This window comes from Rhipicephalus sanguineus, chromosome 4, assembly GCF_013339695.2.
Source record: "Rhipicephalus sanguineus isolate Rsan-2018 chromosome 4, BIME_Rsan_1.4, whole genome shotgun sequence".
Taxonomy (NCBI): Eukaryota; Metazoa; Arthropoda; class Arachnida; order Ixodida; family Ixodidae; genus Rhipicephalus; species Rhipicephalus sanguineus.
Window position 1 is genome coordinate 117,578,403 of NC_051179.1, and position 22,725 is coordinate 117,601,127.

The 22,725-nt window shown below is 45.0% G+C and overlaps 1 protein-coding gene across 1 annotated transcript in view; it reads left to right on the forward strand.

Annotated features, from left to right (window-relative positions):
• LOC119391547 (caspase-8) overlaps positions 1-21,702 on the forward strand; it is a 98,739-nt gene extending 77,037 nt beyond the window's left edge. Inside the window, exons 4-5 of the mRNA XM_049415321.1 lie at positions 8,490-8,699; positions 21,556-21,702. Coding sequence (XP_049271278.1) covers positions 8,490-8,699; positions 21,556-21,702 — 357 coding nt within the window. The remainder of the gene's footprint in view (positions 1-8,489; positions 8,700-21,555) is intronic.
• The last annotated feature ends 1,023 nt before the right edge of the window (positions 21,703-22,725 follow it).

Sequence of the window (22,725 nt, forward strand, 5' to 3'; positions counted from 1 at the left end):
GATTGGTATTCTGTTTACGTGCAAGCTGTATTATAAGCCAAGCTCAAGAAATTCGCGCTCATCTTAGCATCATACGACAATCAACACGTCAGAAGCAGCCCAAGCTACCGTCAATGCAAAAACACAGATCTCTTCTGCATTCACCCAAGACGTCTCGAAAGCGAAAGCCTTCTTTTCTTCGCAATCGATGTATTGATCCTGCCCGCCACCCACCGAATGATTTGTGCATCTAGTGTAGTTTTGCACTGCCTCCAGGATCGGAGGCACATCTTCTGGTTTTGCACTGCCTCCGTGATCGGTCCACCTTTCACCAAGCTACGATGCCATATGATGAAGGCGTTATATAACATGGCGTCACGCCAGAATTTTCGTTTGATCTGTACACGCGTGATCGCGCGTGATCTGTACCCGGCGTGAATACAACAAGAAAGAGCCTCTGGAAAAGTTTTGGCCATTTCGCGGTATGCAGGATGCATCACGGTACAAAGAGAATAGGCAGCAATCCTACCGCACAACATACGCAGCATAGTCCCGTTCCACCCAGAAGAATACGGAAGTGCTACCGCAGAAGCATACTGCGGCTCGGAGACACAGTGCCTTCAAGGATCCCTTTGCGAGAAATACAGCGAGTCAACATCCTGGCAGTAATGACTACAAAAATAGAGTGCGAGGAGGCAGGGAGGTCAGCAAACCATAGAAGAGAACCAGAACTCAGGGGATCAGTTATAAGCGTCATGTATTGGTTAACTGCAGTAATGATAATTTGGCGATTAAAATTGCTTGTTATAAAACGAGTAGATCGATTATTCACAGATTCGGTTTATATACCATGTACTTGCAATGAGGCGACTAAATCAACGAAGTATATTGGAGTTGTTGGCGCATAAAGGCTACATGTGGCCAAATGATAAGCGGCGAATGATGCAGATGTCTAGGCAACAATCACGGACTTTTGTTAGCTTAAGGGCATGCCTCTTTAACGTGAGCATGCGAAGATAGATCAGAAGAGACATCAACCTCAAGTTTTTTCAATTAGAGGCCCGTGAAATTCAGATGAACAGATTTATTTCATCAAAGCTAAAAGCTGATCTAATACGGGTGACAGAAATTATGCAGCGCTGAGAAGCATTCAGAGCACATTTTCAGAGGTCGCACCACTTATTTATTAGGAAACGGGGGACTTGCAACCCTGGATCTTCGTATTCATAGTGAATTGTTGTAGAGATTCCGCAATCATGTGATGAAAGCCGTATGTAAGAAGATACTGTTGAGGTAGCAATTAATATTAATTACGTAAATAGAGCACCTAATACAATAACTTGAGTTAAAAGTGACGCTACAAGAGGTATAGATTACCACGATTATACAAGTTACGAAGCCGCTTTAATCGGCAAGAATGATGGGCACGTAGCCTACAGTGAGTAACTGAATAAAATGCTTTCGCATAAACATGAGCGATGCTGTCAACAAGCTTCCTATTATTCATGCGATGGTGCAAATCCGACGTAAACTGAGGTGGCTGAGTACCACAAAAAAAAAAGTCAGTTTGGCCGTAACGGCGAAGCAATGAATGCGATAGCAACAAATTTGAATGTACCACGAATAACGGCAAGCCGCTCGATACTTGCGACGCGCCGCTCGAGCGCAAAGCACTGGCGAAAAGACCACGCACAGGACGACTGCGAACAACGGTCACAGCTCAACACTTTCAGCGGACTGCTCAAATACAAGGAAAGACACTCGAAAAGAACACAGAGGTGCACACAGGACCAGTGCGTACTGTTACGGTTGTTACTTCTTCGTGTTTGAGCAGCGCGCAACAACCCAACGCTCTTAGACTTCTTTTTATAAAAAACTGCGGCGCGAACGCCCTCCGCGTCTACTGCCGCGCGGTGGAGTTCAACGCATCGTTTACTTAAAGCCCCTTGATCATGGGGCTTCACGTTTACTCGGCATTCCACATCGTCAGTGGGTACAGCAATGGGCCACTTTGCAGCGAAAGCTCTTATGAGATCACGACAAGGGCCGTTTTTGGCGCCGTAGTTGTCCGCCGCCGCCGCCCATGTCCGTAACTACTATCGCCCGAAATAAGAAAAAAAACTAAATAATAAAAAATGCCCGAGATTCGAACCTGGGCCCTCTTCGTGGGAGACCAGTATTCAACCTCAGAGCCGTGAAACAGCCTTGCTAAAAGACCGTATAGAGGCTTCATGTCGCGAAGGAACCACATTAACATATGTAATGCACTGTGGCAGAAGAGTAAAATAACAACCAGGCGTCACACAATGCGAATTCTGTAACACGGAGTCACACAATGCGAAAGGTGCAACGAGTGGGTTGTTGAATGCTTCCAGCCCATTACAAAAGGCTCTGCCACAATTCTTCATCGTCATCAATCACAGCATCAGCAAAGTGGACATAATGCCTTACAGGTGTTTAGCGGGTACCTCGGTTCTCCGCAGAATGATAAAAAATTGCAAAGTGACTGCTTCCCTACTTTACAAAAATTATGATTTATAGCGCAGTGGGTTCCCCGCAAGTGCACTTATATTGGTTGCCAAGGAAGCCCATAAGGCTCCCATGATCCATTTCCTCATGGTCTCTATCATAGAGTTTCGTACAATAATACCTAGAGGAGAATATGGCGCTAGTGTCTACGCGGGCTGCTTGAGCGGCGCTTCAACCACCATGGGAATGATAGGAAGTACAGGCTTCGGATTTGCTTCGGATGGATTATAGTCGGTGACAAGCTAAGAATAAAAAGTAAACTGCACCGCTGTCCATTTGTATTATGCGCGTCCAACTACGGCCGGTCTTTACCATGACGTAACGGTTAAGACGAACCAATGAAAAAACACCCGCATTTCCCCGAAGGGGAGTATGAGGAAGTGCGAAGCACGGGGTGATGCTATGAGGGGGCGCGCGCGACTGAACTGCAGAGCCGAGCGAAGGAGACGGCAGCGAGAGAGCACGCGCCAGCCGACCCACGGAGGTCTGGCCGTTTTTAAGTGCAAAGCACTTTTACTGATGATGATGATCTGTCTTCCGAACTAGCTCCAAAGAACCCGCAACGCGTTCAACTTGTTGGCGGCGTTGCGCCGATCGCACACCGCGCAGCTATATCCGAAGCTGCGGTCCAGGAAGTCTCGCTTGAAGCGCGTGTCCGGCCGATCGAATTCGAGGGCCTGCGCTCGCTCACGCATCGCGCGTCCCCGCGCCAGATCGGCTTCGGGGTGCTCGGCTCGCTTCGCACGCTTTCGTTCGGCGTCTCGCCGCCGGCCTTCATCACCACAGGCAATGCGCGGGCGCGCGCAGCCACGGAGCGGAGGGCGGAGCGCGCGCAGTCACGTGGGGCGTGACGTCGCTGCGCCGTTGCTACAGGCGCTCCTCTTCGCTCCTCGCGCCGTTGCTATGGGACGGCGGATTCAGGGTCGCTTATAAAGTGCATTCGCACTTAAAATGCAACATGGCGCCGTTCGCGACGAGAGGCGAGGTACCGCTGCACCGAGACTGAGATCCGTCAATTCGAATTTCCTGCGGTGTTTGTTTCTTCCAGAAGAAGATAATTCCTGCTGTTATCCGCACGTACCCAGCATCATCCTCGCCGGTCGTCATCCGATGCAGTAGAAGCTAGTGAATGTGCCGCGTTTGAAGTGCACCGAAGTGGCAGCAGTTCGGAGTACAACGCTTTAGCGCGTTCCGTCGTTTTGGCAGCGTCAAGTTGCAACACGGCGTGTGTTCCCTCCATCGCACGGATGCACCAAGCATATCGCCTGAGGGTCACCACATCGGCGATAGTCGTCGCGTTCATTCGTGTGCAGTGAGGTGAAAGTGATGTCGGAATGTGCGCGTCTGTGTACGATTTACCGCCCGCAAAAGCCATAGCGTTGCCACAAGTGCTTGTGTGTGTTACTTGGAGCTCGCAACGTGGGAATCTTGGTGACCTATTGTGATATGCGCCGTGCTGTGTGCCTATATGAGTGATGTATGTGCGGACGAAGCGTGAGAGAAAAAAAAGCGACCAACATAACCCGTTAGCGCAACACAATGCGAAAGTAAACAAACCAGGTGTGGAGAATATGCAGTGGGGTGTGCATTATAGGAAGGTAATTGCGGTCGTCATCCGGTGCGTGTGTCGTTATGTGATGTGTGGCTATTGGCGCAGTTGCGTCGTCTTAACGGAATTCAGTTCCACCAGCCCCGAATGATGTGCTAGCTTAAAGTGCCCGTCGCGTAAGTATCGCGCTCGATGCACGAACGCCTTGCAATGAGAAACGCCGTGCGAGGTTATCGTTGTCTACAAACCGTGAAATGATGCGCTCGCTGTGACACGTTGATTGCATGGATTGTGATCGTAACTGAAGTGACGCCGCTAAAACTATTATTGAGTAAAAAAAAAAAGCTCTAGTTTTTAATGGCGTTGCATCACACTTCGCGATATCATATTTGGAATTCTTGTTTTTGTCTAACGTGCGTTTTTTAGCATATAACGTGTATTGTGAGCATGTATTACGCAATGATAATTTGTTTATATTAAACTCGTGAAGCTTACAGGGCAGAGACCCTTTTTTAAGCGCTTATCCCTTCTTGTGAAGCCTCACCCCCTCACTATGCTTCACGAACAAATGAAGAGGGGGCACCCGGAGAGGTGGGGCTTGACAATGTACGAAAGGAATGTACTTTCTGATTGTGTCCATCGAGATTATTTATATAGACATCTATATGTTTTCCTTTCTTTTTCTTCGAGGATGCACGTGTTTTTTCTATGTCCGAGCGTATGGTGTTCTGGCTACTGATTTTTTCATTTCTACATTTTTTTTTTCGCTCTACCTGCACGGAGGACGGTGCTATAAAATCGCATGGAAGCTTCGTAAATGTTGCCTTCATAAAGATCGGTCTCCGATATAAACGTTCACAAATAAACTGTCTTTTGAGAAGCGTGTATCCTTTTCCTATTTGGTCTTACGGCAACCGACGACAGCCTCTTCACAACCCACGTAAATATATATATATATATATATATATATATATATATATATATATATACCTTCGCACAGACAGACACATATATAGAAGGGGAGGGGGTCTTTTGTTTCTGGGCCCCCCTGCTGTAATGCCCACTGGGGCGACGCAGGTATGTAATAAATAAATAATAAATTAATTAAAAACTTTAACGTTTAAGCGCTTAAGGAGTAATGGCAGTGCCAGTGCAAGTTGTCGAAGTGAGAAACAATCCTTCGTAAAGCTTTTAGTCAACGCCACTTTAGCCACGTACATCTCCTTGGCGTGAACGTAACGGCAACGCATGCAATGGCCCCCACAGTTACACGCCATGTGTGCTACACGCTTTTGTTTCGTTGAAGCAAGACGTCAAATGAAGCCTTGACGTTTTCCTCAAACACGATGACAAGCTCGGGGAATAAAGACGCAAATGCGGTATTTGCGGCAACACAAGAGTCGAAATTCACAAAGGCAATCTTAGACCACTTCTTCATACTACGCTTTGAATCACAGTTGCCATGGTTACAGCAGAGAGTGAAGAAAACAGGCGGCGAGAGTTTCGCAAAAGAATTACAAACGACCTTATTAAATGTGAATAATGTCCCTATTTTGTTCTGTGAAACTGTAAAATAACGAATCCTTTATTTAAGTTTTATGTTAAATCTGGCATTCTTTGTTTTAATGCCATAATAGGTACTGCTCAGAAACATCACCTTTGAGATGTACATTATTTCTTCGTATAGACTCCGAGATGTACGCGGCGAGGGGTGCGATTTAAACAACACATATATTATTATGCTGACACTGAACTCCGTGCCTTCACAATTTATTTTATCTAGCTTTGCTTTCTTCATTTCAATATCAGTGCAGTATTGCAAAACACGGCTTACATGCGTGAAAATTATTGCCATTGTTTAGGAACTAATTCGTTTGTAGCGCGGAGGCAAAATATGAGCAATGCGGCCTCATGGGCTGAGCTTATATTTATTCTTAGGCTGTCACCGACTATAGGTTCTTGATATTCGCGAAGCTTGTTTGCCGAGTGTAAAACAAAGCGATATGTAGTCATTTCCAATTAAAACTTGCTTCATTCTTTTGTACGTAAAGCTTATTGCAAAAAGTTTGCGTGACCGTGAGATGGAACTGAAACCTGGACAATTTCAACCACCGGGGTATGCATTGCTCTGCAATTGTGTTCCAGATTTGGCATCACAATATAATGAATTATGTTTTTACAACACTTCAAACAAACGCGCTTGTCTTACTCTCGAAAGTAGGCATTGTCTATTTATGGAAATAACAGTACCGTGTAGTGAGAAACACTTAACGAATCATCTGCTGCGACGCCAGATGCGTCTGTCCAAGTGGCCTGCCCCCAACGCATCTCTCGTTTTGTTGTGAAGTCGAGTCAGAGGAGCGTGACGGTGCGTCTACTTAGCTTCGCCGTCGTTTTGCAGTCGATTTGAAAGAGTTTTGACAAGTAGCGCTTATAACAAAACGTGAACTCTATGCAAATTCCTGCACTGGCTTGGGACGCTACATCTATGCACAGCGGTGAGTGCCCGACGCTTTGCTAAAACTGTCAAATACTACCTGTAAAGCTGCAACATGGTAGCAAACCACGAAATCTAGCGGTCTTCAGCCTCTTTGAACAACAAAGGCACTGCTTGAGTGCTTTGCAACGCACCCCACTACCCACGCCTCGCAAAGAACGAAACTGAAACTGTAGAAAAAAATCCGTAGAGAGTTCGCTAGCTAACGAAATCCAATCCGAAGCCTGTACTTCCCATTATCCCATGATGGTTGAACGATCGCAGCGCCAGTATCCTCTCTAGGTTATTGTATGAAACTCTATGGTCTCAACAAAGTTAATTCCCCCTCTCTAATTTTCTTTCACTAACGTATGCCATAAAGCGTGGTGGGAGAGTTAAATAACGACCGGGCGTGACATAATGCGAATTACGTAACTATTGGGTCGTTCAAAGCTTCCAACCCATTACAAAGGGCTCAGCCATAATTCTTCATCGTCATCAACCGTCGCATCATTAAAGTGCACCAAATGCCTTAAAGATGGTACCGCGCTTCTCCGCTGAATTACGAATAATGTCGTGGTGGGTGCTTTCCAACTTCACAAAAGTTATGATTTGTGGCATAGTGGGTACGTTGCTAGTGTACTTGTATTAGTAACCACAAGAGAGTTTACAACCGGCTCTAGAAATACCACTCTTCCAGCTTTCGCTGTGGCTGTGCTGCGCTTTCCGCGCAGGCTTGCCGTTGTTTATTTAGTGCGCGTGTGCAAGAAAATGTAGGAGCGTTACTTTAAAGCGCGCCCTTCGGGCAATCTCGCGGGTGATACTACACATACCGAAGCACCTCCGAGCTCTGCGTGCAGTTAGCGTTAAATGGTGTATATAAATGAGCTCGCCGTTGTTATAGTAAACAGCGGGTGGCTCGTGGCCGAGTTGTTTAAAGCAGCACGCCGCGGATCGAAGGATCGAATCTCGCTGGCGCGCTTCGGATTTTTTTTTAATGCGAATGCATTTCTTAGTCGGGCTATGTCAGGCATCCGGCGTTGTCCGCGCGCCTCTCCGCTCTCACTCCCTCTCCCATAGCAACAGCTGCGGGCGCGCGCGCTTATCCTCGCCCCTAGCAACCGGAGCGGGTGGTGCGGGCGGAGTAGCGGAGAGTGAGTGGACAGGAGGAGCGCGCTCTGGCGTGTGAGGGCGGTCGCATCGCGGGAGCTCGGCAGAGCTCCCGCGTGTGTGGAGAGAGTGTAGAAGAGGGTAGGTGCAGTGCTTCGCCGCTCCTTCTCTCGCCGTTCGCTCTATCTCCTCCCTGCGCCACCGCCTCAATGCAGTGCGTTTGAAACGCGTTTGTAGCGTTTGTGCTGCCTTGGCACAGCCTGAAAACAGCGCGTTCTGAACGCGTTTGTGCTGCATTGAAGGCGGTGGCAACATCCCTGAGGTGATTACGAACGCACGTAGGAAGCGTTCGTTGAAAGAGGCGCCCAAAAGGGAGACACTTAAGCGCGTCGATATGTCCAGCTTTACGCCATTAAAATTACTACGCGGTGTACTCTCGGCGCAAGAAATGCATTCGCATTTCCTCACGATTCCCTTCGGGGAGGTGGGGGCATTTTTCACGTATTTTTGAAGAGAGAGAGAAAGAGACGAAACTTTATAATGTGTCCCTGCTGCCGGCTCAAGGGAGGCTTCATGTTTGAAATCTCTTCAAGAATGTTGAAATATACAGTATTAGAGGCTCACTTTTTCAATTCGTATGTGCGTATTCTATGTATTTTGGAATTTTGCGTATTCACATACCCTAGTTAGTTTGGTGAATTAACCATGGCACACACACCGGCCCATCTCTACAGCATTCACTAATTGCTGTAGAATTGTGTTGCTGTTTCTTGAGCAATGTCATTAGTGCAAAATGTTTGCTGCATTCAAAACTGTGGACAGACCCATCTTCTCTCTTTTTTCTAGGAGATGAAAAAGAAGGTGGAGGAGGTAGCCGCACTCAAAGAGCATGAGGTGGCTGATTGCCTCGTGGTCATCCTCATGTCGCACGGTGAGCAGAACATGATCTACGGTGTGGATCGTGGGAAGCTGCACTTGGAGAACGATATCATCTCCCTGTTCGACGACGAAAACTGCCCAGCCCTTCGGGGAAAGCCCAAGGTGTTCTTCATCCAGGCATGTCGGGCCAGTGCGTGGTGTTTTGTTCCTCTATTCTTTCTTATTGTTTCTAATTTCATAGTTTCTAACATTCAAGTTCCCTCGTATCTTTTTGTTCCCGTCATTATTGGCCCGGACGTCGATTGTTATCTCTGGCATTGGTCACTCGGCGCAACGCAGGCCACAGAAAATGAAATGAAACCGTGGGCGTCGGGTGGATTTTGTCCCGGGGGTGCAAACCCGTTTTGCATTTTGGTGGGGGAGGAGGGTGGCGCTTGTGTGAAAGGGCGGGGGGGCGGGGGGCAAGTACTCTTCTTACGCCCCATGCCAACGCCCGCGAACGGATCGTCTCAAAATGGCAACCTTGCACCTCTAATGGTAATTCCAAGCTAACGCCATACCTGCTTAATTAAGTGGCAGGAAACTGTTCCAAACAACGCTTGAAAACAAGTACTTTATTGGTTCGGCGAATTAATTTCTTAAAAAAAATCGCCCGCATCTTCCCACGGGGGGAACTTGAGTAAATGTGTCGCAGAGTGGTGGGGGTATCGCGTGAATGTTGCGCAGTTGGGTGTGGTTTGGGAATGCTTAATTGTCCCACGATGCGCACACCAAGTACGACTTGAACGGCTCCAGCGTGCACGAAGTTCCGGGTCTGCAGCTCGCTTCAAACGCTTGCGTTCAGCGTCGTATGCTCGTCTCTTCGCAGCCTTGTCTTCTGCATTGCTTGCTGTTGACGCCAACGACGGTGAGGGTGGGGTAACGTTGCCTTCACCGAGTGGTGGGACGCTGATTGAAGGTACTGTTGCTTCCATCGCATCTACTCGAGTCAAACAAAGCGTCAAGTCAAGCGAAAGCCACGTAAAGACGCCCTTGACTGAATTCCGAACGCGCGCTCCGCCGCTTATATACACACCGCCCGCGTTCGAGGAAGAGGAGGGAGGGAGAGGAGAGGTTGCTACCGGCACGAGACGAGCCGAGCATGCGCAGTGGGGGTGTGGACGGCGCCGCCGACGTCGCAGGTGCGACAAAGAAATGCTCCGCATTTAATACGACTTTCAATTGCTTAGTGGAACAGAAGTTGTAAGGTCGTAAGATAATCAAACGAAGGGCTTTGTTGACATAGCAAACAGTGACATAGCAAACTTTATGTTTAATGAGGTAATTTATTTTTCTCAATTTACTTCGCTGTATCGAAACATTGTTATAACAAAAACAGAGCTTTCACGCGAAGCTTTGCGACTCTAAATTATATACTTTTTAATGTGTACGAATCTTTAAAATTGCTGATAGACAACGGCACTGTGAAAAAGATAACTTTTGAAATGAACAAAGAGTATCCATTTATTAAAACATGTTAGCCTTGTTTCAATAACACACAAAAAGCTATCATTTGCGAACCCGGTAACAGGCAACAACAGTTACTGTTACGTACCACAACAATAATCACCTCTTCACAGCTGTTATACATACAGGATGCTCCACACTGCAAAAAATTTGGCCCCTCTTTATGGACAAAGCTGAAGCTATAGCGTTCCCGAGCACTATTCCGTGATCTTAATTAAACGATTTCTTTAAAAAGGAGTGTTCTTACGCAGTGCTTTCGTTAGCACAGATAAGACAAAGCACTCCGTCACTTCGTTTGAATGCGAACACTATTCCGTGACCAGAATACAACAATTTTCTTCAAAAAGAGTCCTCTTACGTACTTCTTACGTTAAGATACTGCAGCACGGTCAACCCGTATTGTCGAATATAATACGGCAAGTTTGCCCTATTGCAAAATAATGGTTTTGTACCACAGCTGCACCATAAAATCTGTTTCCAAAATATGAAAATGCTTTGTCTTTATGAATAAAATCCCATAGAAGCTTTCCCAACTATGCAGGTGACAGTCTCAGTATACACTGGTAAAAAGTGAGCGGAGGTCGACCAGTCCACTAGCCACATACGTCCTCGTACACGTTCGGTATGGGTCTGTGGTTGTTGTTTCAAGCAGATGCTTCGTGACGTGTGAAGCATAATTCCAATAGTGTTCTTTTCCCTCGCCTTCGTTCCTGAGCCAGCATCGCCGCATTGTTTAGGTCGGAGCTATTCGCCGCGAGGAGTTACGGAGTCGCCCTCTATCGGACGCGCCTCGATTGCGTGCTAGGTAGGATACCGCCGGCGCGCTCCCCATAGGTTTTTCTGTCGGCGCTCTACAAAAACACCTCGCGGAAGCCCTCCAGGGCATTTCTGTAAGTACTTTCGAAAGGAACTGTGTTCTTTACTGCCAAAATAATCACTTTCGACGAACTGAAAGCACAAGATAGTCTACAGTCGCTGTCTCTTTGCAGAAAACCGAGCACCCGCTTCACGCGGTCACCGCGTTCGACACCTGAACCAGCCTCTTGCGTGAAAGGTAGTCACTCGCTGAGTGCAAACTATGTGAAATATCTCGTAAGAGTAGACTGCTTGTATAACCAAACGGAGCATAACAGAAAGAAGCCTCAAGTCAGTGATTGCACGGCTTCGCGACGACCGACGGTGCATCTGCATGTATGAGCGTCTGCATGTATGCCCGTACTGTTGGTTTCGCTTTTGCTACAAGCGCGTTTTGGCACCGCGCTGTGAATTTTAGGCCGCAAAATATGAGAATTCGTGAGTACACAAACAACTACTGTTGCGCGGACGCTACCAGGGCAGTTCAAGAACAATTTCGTTACAACTACGGCTTCGGTGCGCATGGCAACTTTGTGATGTGCCGTCCCGACGATTCAGTGTTTTTTTTTTTGGTCTAAATTCGTGTACGTTTCACTGTCATTTGACAAGTTGTCTCGCACTGCGTATTGATCGGTCTTCTCAGCGGGCAAATGCCGCTGCTTTTGTTTCTTTATTCAGTGCATTCGTTTCGTCTGGTGCTCACACAAAACGTGAGCAAATGCGACGCCTTTTTTAATGCTCTTTAATTATCGATCCCTTTGCATTCCAGTGAACTTGCCGCTCTCTGTCATCAACAAATTCATAGACCAAAGCTTCACCACTTCGAGATTGCTGGTGAAAGGAGAAGCAGTCTACGAGACCGAGCATGTAGCAGCATGCAATGCCAAGGAAAAGAAAGAAAATACACTAACGTTTGCCGGACTTGTTCTGAAAACGTCGGCTGTGAACTAGGACCCACATGAACTTGAAATAGCGGTGAATAAAATAGGAGTTATTGCAGCAAACAGCAGCCGCAAAACAGGATAGGAATTATTTGGCGAGTACCCGAGTAATTTTGGCAGCAGTGTCGTGTCTAACGCCAACAGGGTGGCATCTTGCCCACGTAAATAAATGAGGCTCCAAGAAAATACATGGGGTTGGAGAAGCCCAAAATGAGTTTGAGAGTGGCACAAATAAATTTGGGCTTTTTTGCACATTCTGTTTGCGTCAGGGGAACGCAAGCTCGACTGAAAAAATGTTACTGCCAACATAACTCTCGCTAGTCCACCAGCAAACGTCGCGTAGCTTATGAAGGCGAAAGCCTTAGATGCCTCTTCAAACGGGAAGATTCACCGTCGGCGGCGTCAAGACGAGAAAACGGCAGCATGGGCTAGTTGGTGATTTCTAATCGACGTATTTGCACAGCGCTACGTGAATGAGGGCGTATGAAAGGACACAACACAGCGCCTGTGTTGTGTCCTTTCATACGTCCTCGTTCACGTAGCGCTGTGCAAATATGCCGGTGTCAAGACGAGTGACGCAAAAATAATCGTCCGGTGATGACGTCACCATATGACGTCATCATGACGTCAGAGATCTAAATTTGTAACTCCATTATGACATCACCATGACGTGACATAACGTGATGTCACATGATGACGTATTCACACGACATGATCTCTTTGCATAGCCTCCGTGATCGGTGGGCCGATCACGGAGGCAATGCAAAACTTATGAAGCTTATGAAGGGGAAAGCCCTAGATGCCTCATCAAATGGAAAGATTGCCCGTCGGCGTACCGTGTCGGCGGCGTCAACACGAGTGATGCAAAAAATAATCGTCACGTGATGGTGTCACCATATGACGTAATCATGACGCCAGAGATCGCGAAAATATGTAGCGTCATTATGACTTCACATAACGTGACGTCACATGACGACGTATTCACACGTCATGGTCACTTTGCATTGCCTCCGTGATCGGTCACGGAGGCCGTGAAAAACCGCGTTAGGTGCAGAAGAACGCTTTTGGAGGGGGGCGCGGGAGAATCAGCACAACCACTGACAAGAAGAAGATGGCTTTCGCCTTCTAGTCATCTTTAGCGAATGCCTAATGGACCCTTGCGTTTTTTAATTCAACGTATCTAAACAATGACTTGCGCATCTGCAGCCGATTTCGTGGACGCTGAGCACGAGGCCGACGATCAAGAGGTCGCACGGGAAGGTTCTGAGATGGCATCGCACGTGGTAAAAGGTAGCGTATTTTCCTTCCTGTGGCAGATAAGCGTCATTTGCCGGCGGCAAGCGCGCGCGAGCCATCGTCTCAGTGCGCGCGGTCTGCTACTCACCGAACATCGCAGGCCCGGCGCAGTAACGAAGGTCTTCGTCGCGGAAGTGCTTGTTGCACACAAGACTCGTGGCTCATGGCTACTTGCCGGTTCTTAGTTTTACAGCCCATGCTTCACGCAGGTGTCCCGCGGTTGCCGGTGCAGGCTGACACTGGCCTCCATTGCGTAAGCCCGGCGCTGTGGCACCGAGCGGTAGAGCCCCATGTCGTCGACTTCGGAGGCAGCCACTCCATTTCAATGCTTTCAACTGAGTAGAAAATGCGAGAAACTTCCGTATTTGAACAGACCGCAGCACATGTGGGACTTGAAACTCGTTTTCAAAGCACGCGGCAGCGCTCCACAAGCAGCCGACGCGGCCGCTGAGACCACGTGATCCTGCCAAGCACGTCACGCCGACGGTGGCGCCGGCGTTTCCAGTGGTGGGCCTCGAGGCCAATAAGCTGTCGTCTAGCAGTATTTAAAAAGCTGTCTTAAAATGCGCTGCATGGGTGGCTTTAGCAACATCCACCCTTTGTGTTCTTTGAGCGTCTTTGGCCTTTTCCTGCCCGTTTCGCCGATGTAAGTGGTATCGCGATCCCCGCGTCGTACTTTGCAGATGACCCTGCTCTGATCACCCACAGGTGTGCGGTCTTTGGGCTTTGTGAACACAGTCATGTCCAAAGGTATACCCAAAAACCGTCGAAGATTAGAGTGGGGTCACTTACAAAGTACAATGTGGGGATTGCGACACGACTTGCATAGGCGAAACGGGTGGAAGAAGGTCATCAAAAGTTAAAGAACACAAAGAGGATGTTGCGAAAACCACCCGGGCAACGTGTTCTAAGACGTAGCTTGTTGAACGCTGCTGAATGACGAGGCATAAATTCGACCTTATCAATTCGACGACGCTGCCTCGTGTACAAAGGTGGGAGGAAAGGAAAAATCCTGGAATCGTGGTTCATTCGTTGCGGCGCATTGGCTTGCAACAACAGCGGCCCCCTACCAGATGTTTACAAGAAAATGTGCGAGTAGTGGACCGGCCAAACTCCGCTTATTTTTTGCCAGCGCATACTGAGAATGTCGCCTGCATAGCTGGCAAAACTGTCATGTCATTTTGTTATTATTTGTTGTGTTAAGTAAAAGTAAGCATTTTACAATCAAGCTACACATCCCGAGCTGGTAGAAGTGGGGGTAGTATGCCATGTATATATGCCCTGTACCGTGTGAACTTGCAGATGAGTGAAGCATACCTGCTGCTTCGTGAAAAATAGACAATGAAGTACACTACTACATACTTCTTTAAATGCCACTTTGGCAGATGTATTCAGGAGCATGATTGTCAAAGGTGCTGCAAGCCCGCTTATGAAACTTTGTGCACGGCCCACGGACAGCTCCACTTCTCTCGTTTCTGTACGTCTAAAAATGAAGTGAAAGAAAACACCTAGAGCAACAGCAATGTTCAGAATTTACACCCATTTAAAAATTGCCATGGTGCATGTGTATATGACCTCACTTGGCATCACTGTTTTAGAAATCACAAAGGCAGAAACGGTACTTTGCAGATATTTCTGGACTCGTTCTGATCATATGAAGAACAAGCAGCATGATTTCACGAAGACTCATTGCTAGAGTACACAAAAATTCTGGGTTAAACACACTACATTCCAACTGCAAGAGTATTTATGTACATGTATAACCAATTCTATTCAATTATTGCCATGATGTTGCAGCAAATGTCTTAACAGTTACACTTTTCGTAACTACTTAATGCTGTTGAGAAGGCCGAGAGCTACGTGGGTGAAAAAATGAAGAATTGCGCATGTATAAAATGGAATCATTCTTGAACAAGACGAGGCAAATTGTAGACCACTGCGAAGGGCTACTGCTGCAGTGGACATATAGTAAGGCTGAAGATGACAAAGATTAAAGCGCAAACGTAAAGGGTGAGCATTAAATTGAGAAGCAAGGCTTGCTGTCAATAGCTCTTGAATTCCATCAGAACACAACATGACAGTTGTATATCCTCTACATCTTAACGCGACAGAAGTTGAGCTGAAGATAGCGTCTTGAATGAATGTCCAGCCATTGAACAAAGCGTGTTGTTTGAGCCGACGTTTCAACAAAATGATGTGTATAAATTGTGGCAGCAAACTTGATGCGATTCGCTGCCCCTATAAACATGAGTCCTCTTGTCGAATCACTAGCTCCAGCCACATTTGTTGTTCAACAATTTTTTCATGAGCTGTACATCTCGTTACATTCATTACGAACCTTCATTACAATACTTATTACAATTTTATTACAATACTTAGTACAACATTCATTACAATACTTAAGCTGCAGTGTCATAAGCAGGTCACCAGCTATTCAACCCTTTTAATATACCAGATCCATAAAGACTACAAACCTTGAGGCAAGCACAACACAAAGAACAAGCATAAGGAAATTCAAAAAAGTTAACTTTAATAAACAAGATATGAATTAGTCATCCCCATTTTAAATATACAAGGTGCTTTTTCAACTAACTCCTTTGCTGTTGAAGAAGATCATGCTGCTAAAAGGATCATACCTGTAGTCAAGTCACAATTGCCAGGACGAAATTTCGTGATGCTGAGAGCGTGAATTAAACTTTGTGCACGATAAGCGTTAGGCGCAATGTCAGAGAGGTGGAGATGATTTAATGGATAGCAAATACCAAAAAAGAACAGCTCTGAGTAACTATCGGAAGGATAAGGACGAAGTAAGGATGGAAGCATATTATGATAAGCTAGTGCTATGTTTCAAGCGAAGTGATCTTGCCTTAGAATATGCAGTCATAAAGTGAGATCCAGTAAGTAGGCGTCACATGCACTGGTTGTGAGAGAGATATGAAAATGACGGACCACCTTTTAAATAAACGTAGAATGTCCACCCATGTGCATGTTTGGAACTAGCTCTCATGAATCATTAGGTTTAGGGAAAGCTTGATAAAAATGAACATCTCCGCAAGAGAAATCAGTAAAAAACAGATGGAGAATTGGTAGTGGGAAAGCAGGAAGGACAGCCAAAAACAAACTTGCACAAAAACAAGGGTCCGTATGTACAATGCCAAAAGATAAGCTACCAATTTATAAGTTTTTTTTAAAGGAAAGAAATTTAATCCAGGTAAGAAAGGTATTAAGCCAATTCAGAAATTGAGCTTGGCCACTTGCATGTGAATTCTTCGCTTTAAAGGGAGCACCCATAGCATCCATCCATCTACTCATGTGAAACTGTGTCATACAAGATAACTTATACAAAGTTATTGCTTTGTGCAATTAGTGCGAAATATTTCAGGAGAGCACCTAGCTGGGCTGGTTAGTACATGATTACGACGGGAACAAAGAGCGCAGGGCCCGGGACGGAAAAATAAGTAGACGAGGGCGACAGCACCCTCGTCTATTGTTCTTCGTCCCGTGTCCAGCGCTGTTTGTTTCTGTTTTAATGCAAAATATATCTTTCTTTAATCTGAAGGTGGCAGTGTTTCATTTGTAAGATAGTTTACTAACTTGAATTTTAAGTTACATTTTTCAGCCATAAGGAAAGATTGCAAAATTTTGATGTTCTAATGTTAACATTTATCAGGAGAAAGACCAATTCTTTCATATGGAATACGCACAGTTGATTGTCCAAAGTTCATTGCCTTTGTAGTTTCTGCTGTTACCTTATCATTTTCCTTAAGACGGTTGTATAGATGTTGCTTTATCTTGTGTTTTCTATATGTTATGCTCCTGTTTTTGCTTAGCAAGATCATTTTATGTGTAACTTATCATTATAGACTCGTTTGCAATACTGCTTACTGGTGTGAGCAGTATTGTAGGGTAATAAATAAATAAGTAGATAGATATCCACTCTGTCATAAAACTACTGTGAAAACAAACTAAACAGGAACGTTGCACCCAAACTGTAACAGAGCCAGAAAAAATAGCTTTTTGATCCATATTGCAGCTTAACGTTTGCTATGTAGCATTCCGAACAGAAATATCGCCAAGATATTATTGTGTCGTATACTTTGCTGGCAATCTATATTCCATAAAAATGTACTGCTTAGTTGTAAGCAAGGAATAATTTACTGAAGTGAATAATCCCTAGCCTGCACAATGAGTCTCGTTCCTTGACCTTCGCTGCACAGCACACTGGCACAGGATTCACGCGGGTGCCCCTGTGCTCATATAGTGCAATTCCAAACTTTGCAGATTTAAGCAATACTTCTGTCTGAAATACCATGCAAGAACAGTGATGCGCTCTGCAGTGAAGGAAAAGCTCCAAGAAACTTCACACAGCCTTAATTTTCATTTGAAATATTTATTTTTCGCTTGAGGATAATATTACACCTTAAAAACTTCGTCTAAATTATCGCAAGAGGAAACCACACTATGATGTGTAGGCGATATTTTTGCTTAAAATGCTACACTGTGAAAGAGAACACGCAATATGGGTTCAAATGCCATTTCATGCAAGTGCCAATTTTGAAGACATTTCTGCTTCTTTTTGCCAGCAGCATTTTCAACCCTTGGTAAATTCACTTAACTCATACTGTGAATATATTTCACATGAAACATTTAGTCTTTTTTACAATAAATTTAAAAGTGCTGCATTTTGCAGTGTTTCTTGACGACTGCAAATAGCATAAATTGAAATTAAAATAAGTTCGACTATCATAGTCATGAAAGATTGGTGACTATGGTAAAGAACCAAATGATTTTTTAGTAATAGCTCGAAGCAATAATCATGTGTAAATTATTTGCCTGACACAGCTTCATTTCAGCGTGCAAAGTTTGAAAGGTCTTCCGTGCATCACGAAATTCTTTCCCCAAAAATAGCGCTTGAACGACTACTTCCCACATTGAAACAAAACAGCAGCAGTTTTTTCAAAATATTGGAAATGGTCAAGAAACGACCTGACACACTGGCGTGAAATGACCCGAATAGGCACTAAAATAAAACTGTGTGCATCGTGAGACCAAAAACTGAGCACTAATCTGCTTGAATTGCTAACTTACTTCAAAACCCTGCTCTGAATTACTGCCCACAATAAATTGATTGTGAAAAAATTACTTTAACCTCTGACCTATTTTTATCTATCTCTAGTATAATGACTCCTAACCTTTGGCAGACACACAAAGACACAATGCATTTCATATGGTTCGATGCCTTGAAACAGCACGGAAGGTCATATCTTAAGAGATAGCGTAAAGTCTGGACTAATTTTAACCAGCTATGTTTTTATAACATGCAAACAGAGATAAATACACAATAATTTAGTACCTCGCCCCCTCTAAAGTGTTGCTGTCACCGCTCCAAATGCCATCCACGAGCTATACTGGCTAAAATATTAAAACGCAACTGCATTTCCATCTCAATGGTAGATGCACACAATCTACACCAATAGACATGCACTTTAGATTGACTTCACGAGCTAGGTAACCAGTAATCCTGCCGTTGGAGAACACTACCAGGTGTATGAGCTGGACTACTACATAAGCTAAGTGGATGCTTGGGTGTGTTGGTACGACAACGAAAACAAAGCAGTGCAGAAGACTGAGGACACGACCACAGCACTGTTTGTGTCTTCCTGTTTCTTGTGCTCCGTCTATTGCGGTTTTTTTTCACTAATGCATTGATTGCAGAAGCAATGGCTGCCGCGATTTGATCATCTAGGTGGAACTTTTTGGGCGTTGTACCAGACTAAAGTGCTCTGCTATGCAATGCAGCTGTGAAAGCAACAAAGTGTAACATTATTTATTTATTTAAAAGTACCTTACAGGCCCCTGGAGGCATTGCGTAAGGGGGGTAATCCAAAAAAAAAAGAAATGTTACGTTTGAACAGTGTACAAAATGAACGCGTATAAATACTCAAGAAATGCATAAGAACAGAAAGAAATATTACAGAAACACATGCGGGAACGTAGTGAGCATTGCGTTATACAATAAAGAGATACAAGGAAAACATACACTTTCAATCACGACAGCGCATATACACAACAAAATGTGGCACATGAAAATAGGAGCAATATAAAGAACGAACGCGACATAACTCTGCTACTAAAAAAAACGTTTAATGTAAAATTGCTCACAAATAACAATAAGGCTATGAAAAGGACAATGTAATAGGTATGGTATAAAGTGTAACAATATTGCACTACAAATTCGGGAATACATAGCATCGATAAAAATGTTCAGCCAAAATAAAAGGCATCAGCAAAAAGTTTAAGAGACATACTCACAGGTTAATGCTCATTCACAGCTCTATGGCAGCCCCATGATTTCTGTACGTCCATCTGTGCGTGCCTTCCTTCCGCCTTTGGGCAAGTTTGTGTAGAATGTCTGCTATTAAAACAAGAACATCAGGAACAAGTTCACTTTTTCTAGCATGCCTCACGTAACCCAAATTAACTTTTTTCGCCTCTTGAGGTAGCTGTTTAGAAAGCGTCCAAACAGCCGCTGCTTTGTCTATGTATATCTCATAACCAATTAGCAACATCCAACATGACACCTGGTCATTGGCAAATCATATGAGGCAAGAAACAGAGACGAGTGTACGCAAACAGCAAGCGGCTATATTTCGCCATTATATCGTTTTCTAATCAAGCCCGATGGATTCATCGCTTAAATTTAATTTACACTGCTATTTTGGTGTTCGCCATAAACTTACTATCCAAATTAGTCACTAGATAACCTATTTCTCTTACGCACTATATGAATACATGTTAAATAGATGGGGCATGCAAATACGGACACAAGAGAGAGTCAAGACACCTAAAACGCCGAGATCGGTAACCGGAGGGTCATCACGTAATCTATCGTTACATTGTCGATAGCGTAAATGCACACCAGAATTCAATGAATGCACAGTTTTGTACAAGCACATGAATGAAGAAATGCGTCCAATGGTCGAGGCCTGGCATATCGATAATGACAGTGCACAAGGGAGCCAACCGTCGATTAATTAGCATAAAGAAGAAATCAAATGCTTGAGCAGTTATCTCTCAGGTAGACTATCACGTGTGCCAGATTGATAGCTATAGCCTCTTGCCTGGGCATGCGCAGATAAGTTTTTGTGTCTACTTTATTTTGTGCCACTGTCGAACATGACTTCTCTCTGGTGGCCATGTTTTCATGCCCTGGCTTTTTAACATGAATACATACCAACTAGCTCAGCTGTCTGTTATACTAATTATATATACAGTCTAGAAATCTAGAATTACCACTCTGTCCACTTGCTGAAGAAATAATAACAGTGTTACGTGTTCTGTTATGTGAACGCCAATTTAAAAGCACACGAGCGTCTGGGATTTTCACCTCAATCGAAAGTGCAACCACTGCAACAAGGATCGAACCAGCACAGTTCAGATCAGCAGCTGACCACTATAACCACTGCATTACTGCGCGGGATGTTCACTTGGTAATGTAGGTTAAAGTTAAGGATTATGGGAAGAGCTGTACATTGAAGGCATGCAATTAAGCAAGGAGACATGCAGTTTAGATATTTCTGTTATACAAAGGGCTGGTGCTCAGAGCATTCACCTAAGGAACTCCTGTTCAGCATCTCTTTTGGAACCAAAGCTTATCGGAACCGATGTTCCTGTCTACATATTGCTCTGAAAACCACGTTAAATAGCTGAAAAGTAAACACTAGAAGACAGAAAAAAATCAATTATTTGTATGATATTAAACCCCTCAATATGCAAATACACCAAACACCCTGGACACTGAAACGCATTGATTGAAACGATATCAGTTAAACTAAGAAGCATAGCAATGAACTTCCATGTAGCTGCCACAGGGCAAAACGAAGGTGGCTCTGGTGCCATGAGGTCCAATATCAAGAAGGGAGCCGATAGATGGATACACGGAGTGGGATAGGTTTCAAACAGGAGAAAGTGCCTCAGAACAGGCTGGCCGACGTTTCGATAGGTGGACCTATCTTTGTCAAAGGCGCCTTGTCATCCTTGGCGTGTTAGTGTTAAAGGGTTAGAGTTGACGTCATGTCCAGCGGTGGCGCTTGTCGCTGTTGGTGATTCCAGCCTGGAAAGAGAAAACGCGAGAGAGGAGTGTAGACCTTGCCACATTATTTCAAGAAAGTTTGCAACGGCGCTCGAAGATCAGGGGAGCTGCAAAGAGGAAAAAGAAAAAGAGAAGGAAAAAGGAGAGAGAAAAAATGGAGAAAGAAAAAAAACTAAAAACGGGGGGGGGGGGGTCTACCAAGGGAGAGCCGTCAAAAGGGACTACAAAACAAATCGCAGTATGAAAGCGACTTGGGAAGGCCGCAAGTAACTTAGGAGGGTGGATTATTGGGCTAGCTTTGGATTCTTCTGGTTATTAGTGCGCTATACCGTCTTATGTCTAGGAAAGAGCGGAGTATGCAAGCTACCTGGAAAAGCAGCAGAAGGGCGGCGCGTCTAGCCATCAGAAAGGGCTGCTGAAGATGGTGGGGAAGGAACTACAGGCGGGGAAAGCGGGCCGCGTACTTTTAAAGCTCACATGTCTAGTTTAAACAGTGAGGTGCGGACCGTCACTTTTATTCATGTGCGGTGCGGTGAAGGAAGGAGCCGTGCACGGTTAGGCTGGCAAACAACATATATTCTCACGCCTAAACAAACTCTCAAGACAATACACGCATGAGAGATATCCCCCAAGATACACTTCAAACGAAAAGGTCAATAAGAAGAAAAAAAAGGAAAAGAGCCGGAGGAACAATCAAAATAATGCGCGGAGAACTTCCTGGGAAGGAATGCGGGGTAGGAGCGATCGTAGGAGCGCGTATAGAGGAAAGGGAACCGTCGTCAGAAGGTTCTAGAAGATGGAGGCTTCTTAAGAGTAATATGTTTATATATAATATAATATGTCCCCCATACATGCACATATATATACGTAAGATTGAAATATTAAAAAAAGGGGAATATTGTTGGTTCATGATCGAGGCTAGTAGAGATTTTATGTTGCGAATAAAACATTGGTCAAGGTTATTTGAAGGCTGAGCGTACTTTGTGTCTCCTAATATTATGCTATATTAGCAACAAGGTTACGTCGCATATGCGTAGAAAATGAGGATTACGTACACAGACTTACCCTAAAAGGAACACTAGCAAACAGAGGCCATTCCAATGCGTTCCTTCATAAGGCTTACACGGACGCACTAAAACTAGACCGCACTGAGACACTCAAACCACGCCCTAAAACCACAACAACAACGCCTCTTCTCACTACAAAATTTTCAAACGCACTCCCGAACATAAGCAACATCCTAACCAAAATACTATCCAATTCTAACAACCAACCAAAAACTAAAAAATCTTCCCCGAACCGACTAAGGTCGCCTACACACGCAACACCAATTTTAAAGATATGCTCCTTCATGCAAAATTCGCAACAAGAACTACACCAGCATCTGGTCCCTGTGGGCGCCCGAGATGTTCCACTTGCAAACATATACAGCCAGCCACCAACGTAAAAAGCACAGCATCGGATTACATTCACAAGGTAACATCGAACTTCACATGTACATCAAACAATCTAA